Source organism: Pempheris klunzingeri, chromosome 5 (assembly GCF_042242105.1).
Source record: "Pempheris klunzingeri isolate RE-2024b chromosome 5, fPemKlu1.hap1, whole genome shotgun sequence".
In the NCBI taxonomy this organism is placed as follows: domain Eukaryota; kingdom Metazoa; phylum Chordata; class Actinopteri; order Acropomatiformes; family Pempheridae; genus Pempheris; species Pempheris klunzingeri.
The window spans coordinates 11078187-11089987 of NC_092016.1; the positions used below are offsets into that span (position 1 = coordinate 11078187).

Sequence of the window (11801 nt, forward strand, 5' to 3'; positions counted from 1 at the left end):
GTCCACTCAAACGTGACAATATCAAAGTGTCAATAAAGTACTTTTGGTGACGATGAGAACAACCGAGATACACCAAGAGATCACAAAAACCTGGTTGTTCATATACAGTACTGCATTCCCCGCTGTCAAAATGCATCATGAGCACTAAAGCTGGATTCTCCAGACACTAGTAATTTATTAAAACACACACCTTAATGTTGATCATCACATGACTCCAAAACAATTACAGTTAGATACAGCAAGCCAGTGTTACATTACAAAACAGGATGTGATGGGTGGCGGCTGGTACACAGAATTTATTGCAGTGCACACCAAACATCAATAAACAATGTCTTCTGAGCAAAACGCCTTTTTGATTTGTCTCACATCACGACTGGAACCTGATTATGAAAGTTCATTTTATCATTTAGAATGGCAGAAGACGCTTATCTAAGAACAAAGCAGTAGGCTGAATGAGGACTATCGATGGCTGTGAGGCGGCCGCTTCTGAAACATTGATCTGAGCAAATTCATGCAACAAACACACACTAAAACTCTACGGTTCAACTTCACTCACGCTATTTTTGTCATAGTGTATTACAGGCCTCGCTTGAGAAGAAGAAGACCTTTTTTGCAAGCAGACATCTCCCTGAAAAGGTACTGTCCATGAAAAATATGGCCTTTTATATCAATGTTAACACAGATCAACGACCCAAAATCCACAATAGTCTCACAGAAACAGTATACAGGTATATACAGTACATAAAACACATTTGAGAAACAGAATATAATCTTGTTTTAGAATACTTATAGTTTCAGTGCAATCAGAGTGGTATTTCAGAGAAAGACCCTATATGATGGTCAACTGCAGTGTCGCCTGGCTCGTTGTTCAAGTAGATCGATGAGGTTTCGGTGCCTAAGAAGTACAACATAGGCCTGCAGTTTTCTTTGTAACCGCTCTCTGTATAGTGAAGCCCTACAGTATGCAGATGTGATGACAAACGTGAGAATCTAATGAGGATTGTTCTGCATTGCAATTAACTTTGTCTTTACATTGGCTTTTTGAAACTAGTAACCATTTTACTTGAATACACAGAATGGGTTTAAATATCTAAGATAATGCTTATTTGTGCAATCCGTGATGGAGAGTCTGTTTCTGTAAGCAGACTCACCACAGCTGTCTGCTTTAAGAGTAGCCACGCTCAGCATACATCTTTCCCGCCGGCTCCTGCACATACTCCTCCGTCTTATCCCAGTCCTGCACCCAACCTCCGTTGAGCTGTGCTGTGGTCCCGTAGTTTTTAGGCGGACCACCCATTGCGCCGTAGCCCTGCGTGATGTCACCTGTCTCCTCGGCCAGCTCGTCCTCGTCAATGAAGCCACACTTCTCTTCGCTGGTTTCCTCGGGGTCGGCCCATGGCTGTTTCTCCCCAGATGCAAAGATTCCATAAAACACCACGCCCCCGTAATGCACGAGGGATGCGATGAGGAAGACATACTGCCACTCTTCTCGGGTCTAGAGACAGAAGACGGTTATAGCCAGGCGGAGTCACTTCCTAAAGGCCCAGATTTTGTATTTTCTCTTCTGACTGTGAGCTCCTACATTTACTGCCAAAGTTTGTATGGTTATTTCACATGAGAGATTCCTTGTTTTTTTTTGTGCTTTTCACCCTAATTTGAAGTGGGTAGTTGGAAAAAGGATTTACCAACATTTGAATCAAAATGTTATCAAACTAATACAATCAAACTGTGTTTTCTCAGTCTTACAGGCTAACTGAGCTTTTGGGTGTTCAAGACACAGTGAAAGTGTCCTGTGTCCCCGTGTTAGTTGTTGATATCCTGTTACATTATAAATATATGTACAAAAAGTCATTTTTTAGTATTTTTCTATCACCTTTTATACCTCTATTCAAACAAAATGGGGTTAGAAGTTCCTTTAAAAGAACATTAGCATTTGCATCACTGTGTAAACAAAAATGACTCACCTTGTTCTTTGTCATGGCTCCCACGATTAGAGGGCAGACCATCCCTGACAGGGTACCCACCCCGTTGGATATGCCCATGAGGATGCTGGCATAGCGAGGAGCGATGTCTAGATGGTTGACATTGAAACCTACAGCGACAAAAAGAGGATATTCTCAGTTGTGTGCTCTTTTGAATAGCACAAATCTTCAAATTTGAACTACAATTCATTGTTTTGAGATTCACCTGATATTGCAAATCCACTGAAACCCACCGCCAGAATTAAGAAAGAGATGGCCACCCCCTTACTGTGAGAATAACCAACAACTAATAAGAGAGTGGCCTCCATACCGAACCCTAAAAAACAACAAGGCAAGAGTTAACTTCTGGATTGATGAGCAATATTTCCACAATGTCATGGTCACAGACTGAGATCTGATTATCAAAGCCTCACCTCCACAGTTCATGATTTTCCGGACCATAGTGGTGGACATGATGTTGTGGGTGCGCAGGTAATCTGCTAACTGGCCTCCCAAGGGCACGATGATGGTCATGACCAAGTGAGGGAGCGCCGACACTATTCCAACCTGGGAAACCATCGACCAACACTTCTCTGAAGAAAATGTGACAACTACAAAGAAACTGTCATAACAACAGTGTCCCACTGTCTGCGTCCTTTTCAACCTCTGACTCCTGTATCACATCAGAGCAATGATTCACCTGCGGTAATCACAGCAGCACATCCTGAAGCTCAGTCACACCTGCCAAAGCACCATGATTCATGCTTCACCCTCTCCAGGGAGGTTAAAGATTATGGCATTTTAAGATTCACTCGTGGACAGTAGGGTAAAAAATGTGAAAACAACATTCAGAACTGTACTATGCTAATTGAGTCAATTTCAAAATGAGGGTAATGATTTTCACAAAATATTTTCAAGTTGAAGCAACATAATTTCATTTATCTGACTGAAAGTGATTTAAGTCAAGAGAAACCATTTAACAGAGTTAGACAAACTTTTTGAGCTACAGTCAAGTCGCTCACGTGCATTCTTATTAAGGAGCTTGTCACAAACTGCACACACAACCACGCTCACAGTCACAACCACATCTTTCTCTTAATAACCAACAGTAACAACAAAGGAATTTATGGAAATAGTGGAGATATTGTTGAACATAATGTAAAACACAATTGTCTCTGTGTGTTCATCTGTTGTATTAAAGTCCAGCTTTGACTTCCTTTTAGCTCCGTTTTTGGACTCCACCAACTCGTAGGGGAAATATTTAGGCTCTTTAGCTTAAATGCGCCACCATGTTCACCAGCTAATCGCTAAATGTGTGTCTGTGGTGAGCAGGTAGCGCATAGTATAGTGTTTTTTCTTCACTGAAAATATATTGTCACATTTCATAAATCTATATCATATTTTTAACTAATTTAATGTTATATACGTTTTATACATAAATATGTCAAATACATTATCAGGACCAGTTTATTGTAATGCAAATCAGGATTAGCACTTCTGTCAAAATCTAAAATAAGAATTTTTAGACCACAAGAAGTAAAATTTTAGACTCTTTGAGTTACTAAATGAATGAACATTGTTTTACTTTTAAGCACAGAATAAGACCAAGTATCAAGAAGATTCTTAATTTGCATTTGCTTAATTAATTTGCAATGTTGATGATTAAAACACATGATGACAAGGCGCTGCATGTGACTCACTTACCTTGCTGATTTCAAAGCCAAACACCTCTTCAAAGTACGCAGGCTGGCTGATGAGGAGCAGGTAGAAGGTCCAGCTCCTGCAGAAGTTGGCCACGATGATTGCATAGACTGGCATGGAGGAGAAGAATTTCCTCCAGGGTGTCTTGAATTTCTGTTAAAACAAACAGAGAATCACCTGGTTGTCCTGCACGTGATGGTGGTGGTGTTACAGTTCATGCATGCAGACTGCACACTCACCTCCATTGCACCCATCAGCTGGGCACTCTCCCCGATGCTCTCCTCGATGTAACGGCGCTCCTCGTCAGTGATGGTCGGGTGCTCCGCCGGGCTCTCATAGGACACCAAGACCCAGAACATGTACCACACTATCCCAAAGCATCCTGAACACATCATGACATGATCAATGATCAGGATCAGTATAAACCCATATTGTGGAGCCGAATGTTGCTCAGTCCCGCAGAAGTTTACTTTACACTCCAGTGGAGAGGCCAAAGCAGCAAAACTCAGCAAATTTGAGTAAAGGTGTGATTTATTTCTTATGATTTCTTCATTTACAAGAAAGAAATTGTATTGTTTCTTCTTTTAAAAGCTACATAATCTCCCTTTAAGGTTTTAAAATGAAATGAATCCTTGAGAATGGCGCTCACCATACACATAGAAGACAGAGGACCATCCTGTGTACTGGACCAGGATCCCAGCCAGAGGCATGGCTATCACTGCACCAGCATACGATCCTGAACAAGACAAAATATTATGACCAAGCAGAATTTGACCCCGGCTGCTTATTCAGGGAGCAGTGTTGTCCTAGTGTTTAGTGGCAAGTGTGTTCAAGCACACGTTTACATACATTTTAGGAGCAATATTTTGTCATTCTAACCCCACATGTCAGCGTATCTTCATACACTGCTATGATGATGAAGTCTGTGTGATGAGCCAAGCTTTCCTTTTCACAGAAACATGACTGTGTGTAAACTTTGTACCACAGAAGGAGATGGTGGCCAGACGACTTCTTTCCAGCGGTGGAGCCCATTTACTCCAGATCCCATGGCAGGCTGGGTAAGTTACTCCCTGCACAGCGACAAATGACATTACAGTCACAGTATTAAGGCATGAGGATCATTCTCTATTAACTCTCTCAATTTGAGGCAAATAATCAGCCTGTAATGCACACAGTGTTTGATTTGTTAAATCCATCAATACATTTTACATCTATTTTTCCACTTTCAGTCAATAGAATTTAGACAATGCAAAGGTATTCTGCTTGATTGACAGAGCCTCTTCTCATTTGCCAAAGACGTACAAGACAAATTGTAGTTAATAACAAACAAACTGACATGCATTGTAGCTGACCTTTCTAATAGAGACTAATGGGTTAGGTGTGAGTCAGTGCAAATTCAAGCTGACTTCCCCCTTCATGGAAAAAATGCATGAATTGCTCCCATTAAATCTTCATTACACACTAAGTGGCATACAATCAACTATTGATAGACACAAATTGCTGGGGCTTGCAGTGGGAGACACCCTGAAATGCTAATGTTTAATTTGCAGTAATAAGTCGATGGGCGCTGAACACAGGCGGCTCTCTCTCCCACTGGTCATGAGCTGCTTTGGAAACGACAGTATGCAGCAAAACAGAATAACAAAAGAGAATGACCTTCAGTCTGATAATAGCGCTTCTCTGATTTTTTTTTCGCCTTTCTGTTGAGCTGTGGGAGCCGCCCGCATCAAGTGGTTTTTGTTTCTTTTGTGTTTCTATGTGAACATGGAGCTGTTTTGGCCAGCTAAACCAACATACATAAGCCCTGCAATTCAGGGTTTTTATGCTGTTCGTGGTATAATCTGACAATCGCATCCAGTATAGTGAATGGAACTTTTACATAATTGATTTCCTTTTCCAGAGCAATTTAAAACAGAAAGGGGAGTTCGGTTTAAACAGAGGGTTTCTGTAACACGTGGTCAAATACAGAATGTCAGGACAGTTTCATTAGGGTTCGAGTTTAGCTCTCAGCTTGATAATGAGGCATCATTTTTGAGTCTTTTAAAGGTCAAAACGCGATGTGCAAACAGTGCATCAGTACCTCCACCAATCCTTGTAATATCCTCACAAAGATGACACATCCATAGTGCGCCCGGGCGGCGGAGGGAATAAACATGTTCAGGGTGGATGTCAGCACAATGGCAGCCCCAAAAACTCTGGATGAACAATGTGTTGGGATTATTTGTCAGAACAACATCAAAACAAGATCTTATTCAGCTTCAGATACACGGCAGCAACAGTGATCACATTCAAGCACTTCAAAACGATTTAAACATTCAGTGAGTGGTAACATGTCCTATACAATTCTATGCTGTATGATTCTTTCATGCACACTGGAAGAATTAAGTCTGATGAGGAATAGAAATGAATCCTATTGGATGCCACACACACACACACACACACAACAGGCAGTTTCCAGGGGAGTGCGGACAGGAGGGGTGTGCAGCAGAAGGCTTCAGTGGGCTCAGCTGACTTGGCATGATGAAGCTCTTCAAAGATTTGCATCTTATTTAGGCTCCATTTCCCTCATGAAAAATATAACAATGCCATTACTTTGATGAGCAAGGACTTTGGCCTTATCCTACTTTTTTTTTTTTTTACTTCCTTCTATAGTATCTGTCTGTCACATTAATATGATTTTCTAATAATGATTTTGCAGTTTTGTTGGTATAATTTGTTCTTTGTTTGCTTATTCATTTGGGGTTTTTGGGTTTTTTTACAGACTTACTGTTCATTGTTTCACATTTTCTCTGTCCCACCTGTGTAATTGTTGCTGACTAATCAGCTGCTGGAGAAATAATGTGGTATAGAGGCGGTGCGCACATTGAAATAATGCTACAATCATCACTTAGAACTGCATTTCACACAGGCTTTGGCTGATGTGGCTGCCATGCCTCTGAACATAAAGGATTAGACACGGTGGTCCCATGGGAGCTCATTAACATGAGGAGGCACGCCTGGTGGGCGTCAGCCAAATCCCCAGTTTATCTGCTGTAAGGTCAGACTGCTTTCCTCAAAACCATGACACCGACATCCACTGACTGACAATAACACACCTACGATTGCTTTAGAAATTAAAATATCTACGACGTGGATACTGTTATTCAGAAATCCATAGAAATCACTAATTGCATTTTGTTGGGAGCAGTTACCTGTTTGCAGCCAGTCTTGAGGAGATGTACCCTCCAGGAATCTGAGTCACTATGTAGCCCCAGAAGAAGGATCCATGAATCATCCCCACGGTCTCTGGGTCCCAGTTGAATTTTGCTTTCTTTCCCACACACATACACACACACACACACACATAAAAACACATTTTAAGTAGGCTTCTTTTCCATTTTCCTCAGGCAAAAAAATAAAGCAGGTGCAACACAGCCAAACACATCATTAACTGTTTAATTAAAATGCTTCATATTTAAGTGTGCAGTACAATCAGTGGAAGACATTTTCAAAATATATCTATTTTATTCGATGCTTTAATACCTTTGCAGCCACACCAGCAGCTTTTTGAGGTAATTGAATAACTTATTAAAGCACAAAATAAGAAACAAAAAATTAAATAAGCTACAATTTGCCTTTATGCAGACCTACTATAAGAAAGCCTTATTGGTCCTCAGCACCCATCAAACATGGGTGCTGGTGGGGTGCAGCCTAACGGGGCGGAGTTTACAGGCACCTCTATGATGATGATCTTGCCGTTTTGGTGGATCGTGCTGTTATTGACCATGCTGACGATGGCCACACCCAAGTTACACCGGATACCGAAGGAGATGCAGAAGCCGATCCCGCTCAGCATGGCGATGATGTATCTGCGCGGAAGCCCGAAGCATGCGCAGTCACACAGGGGCTTCTTCCGCTCCTGGCCCGCCGAGGGTCTCCCATCCTCCGTCAGCTCGATCGCCTCACCTGTTTGCTGCCGCTTTTCCAGCCTCCTGCACGACAAGCCGATGATATTCTTTTTTTTTCCTCTCTCTCTTTTTTTCTTTTTGTTTAGGTTCAATTCAGTGTCGGATGTGTGAGATTAAACACATTGATCTGCTTGTAAAGGGGGCGAGAACTATCATATAGGGGAAATGTGTGATTTAGTTGATTTTCTGCAAAAGCAGCCTGTAAAAATGATCATGCAGGCTGGTTATTTGCATGCTTCTAACAGCAGCAGAGGAGATTATCTGTATCTTTACCCTGTGCTCTTTCCACGCCAGGCCTTCACAATGTCTTTATTTCTCTTTTAATCTGGCTCAGGCCCCTCAAAGCCTGCACCCTTTTAGTTAAAGTCGAACTGCTTTTTCTTTTTCGTTCCCTGCTGAAATTCTCCACCTTCCTATAAAACAAAGGCTCGTTGGCAAACGAAGAGAAAATGACCTTAATACCGCATTGCAGCAATATCAGCATCATGCTTGTTTAGAGTTAATTTTAGCCTTTTTATTTTTTAATTAGCTCCAGTTAATGTGGCGTCGGCGCTTCGCTTTGGCTTCGGCTTGAAATTCACACGAAGAAATTTGAGGTTGATTTTAAAAACTGAACACTGAAATGTGAAGGCCTCATCCAGTGCAATGACAGGCCTGCTACATCTTAAATGAAACCAGCAGGTTTTTTTTTTTTTTCCTAACATAGCTTTGAGTCACGTTTCTGTGTTGCAGCTTGGAATCAAGTTCAACACCAGATATCCATTTTAGGACCAAATAAATAAACGAATAAGGTGACAAAGGGTCATATAAAATACCTTATATTTCATTAAACTGCATATCATCTGATTATTTGTGTAGAAATACGTTTTCCGGCTAACCAATGGCACATTTATTCGCATTTTTTCCAATGAGAATTTAAAATAATTTGATTTCATACATCTGAAAAACTGTTCTCTCCACATCCTGCTCGCCTGCTCTGATTTTAAACTGAGCATCTGTTTGCTTTTGCAGTCAGCGACCAGCTTTCCTTTTTGGACTACATCTCATTCAGGTCCTTGTGACAGTAAAAGAATAAGGGAAGTCAATTGATATGAAGTCCATCGATCTTGAATTAATACAGATGGATACATAAGGTAATAGATATCCTCCGACCTTGTGTCACGACTCGCTCTGTTTCATTAATTATTAAAAAACACCCACAGCTGCTGGTGGAGGGGATCATCCTCCAGGGAAATATCTGATCCTTAAATATTCGGGCCACACGACTCTGCCTTCAATATCCTGCTCGTGATTCTTCTCATAAAGAGGAGATTTTACCTCTTTTAATTGTGATTCACAGATGAGCACGTTTAAAGCCGGTGCATGCTTTCTATGTGTGATGTTCACATCTGGATGTTTTCTATTCTCATTTTCTCATCACATGTCCTCTGTGATACAATCCTGTGGTTAAAACACATGCAGAAATGGCAGTCCCCCCCCCCTCTCTCTCTCACACACACACACACACACACCTTACCTGTACAGGTTCCCGAGGGCCTTTCCTGCAATCTGTTTTAGCCCCTCTTTAGTGGTAGGGGCAGCTTTCTCTTTGCCTGGCTCCATCTCCAAATGATCTAAAAAAAATCTCTATAGTACAATAACAAATGGAAGTGCTGCATTCATGAGCATATTGTTAAGATTATTAATCCAAATAGCGCGCCTCGGTCTTTTTAAGCAGAAAACGCCTCGATGTCCCGAAACGATGAGCCAGAAAATGGAGAAAGAGAAGAAACACGTTCAGTCTGAAAGGGCTGCTTTCACAGTCACAAAACAGCAGTCAAATAAGTCCGCTTTTGCCTTGCGCAATGTTAATCCATGCAGTGCCATCGTAAGATCCAGCCAGCGATTATAAAACAGCAAAATAAATTATAATAACTTAAATTTTTTTTTCAGTATTCTTTGGGAAATAGAGGTGGGAAAAGTGGAAATGTTCAGCCGGTGCAGGTTAGAGGAGCTCCGGTCTGATCTGAGGTGAGGATCTCCGGTGAGGCAGCAGCCGGGGGAGGTTTCAGCACCGCGGACAGCTCATCTACCTGTCAGCAGCTCCGTGCAGCGCCCCTCCTCCCTCCTCCCTCCGCTCCCAGCGCCCCTCTCCCCTCCTTCAATCACTACTTAAACAACCTGTCAACGTCGACAATTACACATTGCATAACCTCTCCCCTTCACTCACATGCAACTGAATTAAAAAAAAAAAAAAGAAAGAAAAGATTTCTCCGACCACTTACAAATCACTTGCTGCAGCAGGCACAAAGCAGTGATCCCTCCTCCACCTCCTCCACCCTGCCGCCACATCCGGTTAAATCTCGCTTTTACTTTGACCTGCTGCGTCTACAGGCAGTGTTAAAACTTCAGGGATCCATTTACAGAAAGCGTTTGTTTTCCCCCTTACACTGAATAAACTGGAGATTTTCACATGTTCCACTGGATGGAAGAGGGGCACTGTTCACGCATGTGGAGCCAGGCTGTAAAAGTACAGTATGCAGTCAACCACGCAGAGGCAGTGTTGTGTAAGGAGAGCTAAGGAGATCAGATGTGATGGGAGATGAAATGAGATAAAGGAGACTGGAGACCATGTTATATACAATGTTTTTCTTATTCAATTTAAAGAACACAGGTGATTAAACAAAGGACATCCAAAGGGTTTCCATACAGTTTAATGATGTTTGACAAAGACAAAGAACATTACTCGTCTTCTGCCTGCAGCTCATTGGGATGTAGGTGCGGGCAGTGCGGACACAGGTGTGACAGCAGACATCCCCTGCCTTTTGCTCACCGTCATCCGGGTCCGTTTTGATATGATGGAGGCCACCTGCGTGCCCGGACACTGGGAAAACATGACAGCAAAAGTGCCGTGAAACTCCCTCCTGAACTGGCCGCCTATGAAGCAGCTGAACAGAGGGTTAATGCAGGTGATCAGGCTGCAGATGCACATCTCCAGGGCGAAGGCCAGGTCCGCTCGCCGCCAGGAGGCCGGATCATCCGGGTAGACCGCCCGCATCACGATGGCCGCGTTCCGGCTCAGGTGGTAGGGCAGGTAGAACAGGGCGAAGAGGACCAGCGCCGCGCTCAGAGCCCTCCGGAGCCGTCGCTGCTTGTTGTGCGGGTCCGGGCGGCAGGGCCGGTGGCGCAGCTCCCTGACGCTGCGCAGGCCGCAGTAGCAGATGGAGAGCAGCGGGAGGAGGAAGCCGACGATGGTGCAAAAGAGGGAGTAAGGGAGGCTTTCCCCGGGATCGCTCAGCAGTATGTACAAGGAGCACACTGTGCGGTTGCTCCCGGGACAAGTCTGGATCAGAGTCATGGTGGCAACAGGTATGCTGAGGACCAACACGCCCACCCAGGCCGCCACACACAGCAGGCACGTCTGCCTCCGGCCCAGCAGCACCAGGGAGCGCAGCGGGTGCACGATGGCCAGGTATCTGTCCACGCTGATGCAGGTGACGAAGAAGATGCTGAGGTAGAAGTAGTTGTGGTAGAACATCCTCACACACGTGCAGAGCGGCAGCCCCAGCCTCCAGTAGAGCTGGTCCACGTGGTAGTTGATGAGGTAAGGCAAGGCCAGCAGCCACGAGGTGTCAGCCAGGGTCAGGTTGAAGAGGAACACCGTGCTGCGGGTCCAGCGCCGCAGGCGATGGAAGAAAACCCAGAGGGAGAGCAGGTTGAGGGGAAGCCCGAGGACCAGCACCGCCAGGAAGAAGGTCGGCATCACGTAGAGCTGCACCGCGGGTAAACCTTGTCGTGTGTCCAGGTCGCAAAAGGTTTCCTCTGGAGCCTGGATGGTCAGGTTTACAATGCAGGTCTATTAAAATACAGCTTGTGTCCTGGCTTTCTTTAATTGGGCTTCAGTACACAAAGACATTAAGTAAATGGACAAGTATTTGCCCTGATGGAAAAACACACTAAGCTTATAAACCATCTTTTGCCATAATTAAGATATTGAGACTGTGTTTGTAGTTTATAAATCTTAACCGGACAGATAAAATGTTTAAAATCACAGTGAGCCTTTCCAACCTACCTGAACGTTGCCCATGTCTTTGTTACAGTGGCTTCTCTGTGTGCCAAGTGAAACAACCATGCCAACATATTTAGGTGTAAAACACACCCACCAGTGTGAGCAAACACTGAATAGTTATCAGTGTTCTCTCTGGCCATCTGT

The 11801-nt window shown here is 43.5% G+C and overlaps 2 protein-coding genes across 2 annotated transcripts; both read right to left on the bottom strand.

Annotated features, from left to right (window-relative positions):
* Positions 1 to 1165: 1165 nt before the first annotated feature.
* Positions 1166 to 9211, bottom strand: slc17a6a (solute carrier family 17 member 6a). Its single transcript, XM_070830245.1, has 12 exons — positions 9126 to 9211; positions 7378 to 7633; positions 6854 to 6972; positions 5743 to 5857; positions 4645 to 4732; positions 4312 to 4398; positions 3902 to 4044; positions 3666 to 3815; positions 2396 to 2528; positions 2188 to 2298; positions 1965 to 2092; positions 1166 to 1495 (listed from the first exon to the last, which is right to left on the bottom strand). Exons 1-12 carry the CDS (start codon positions 9209 to 9211, stop codon positions 1166 to 1168), a joined length of 1746 nt encoding a protein of 581 aa, XP_070686346.1.
* Positions 9212 to 10352: 1141 nt separating this feature from the next.
* On the bottom strand, positions 10353 to 11720 carry LOC139201225 (succinate receptor 1-like). Its single transcript, XM_070830494.1, has 2 exons — positions 11661 to 11720; positions 10353 to 11417 (listed from the first exon to the last, which is right to left on the bottom strand). The coding sequence occupies exons 1-2, from the start codon at positions 11718 to 11720 to the stop codon at positions 10353 to 10355; spliced, it is 1125 nt and encodes a 374-aa protein (XP_070686595.1).
* Positions 11721 to 11801: the final 81 nt, after the last annotated feature.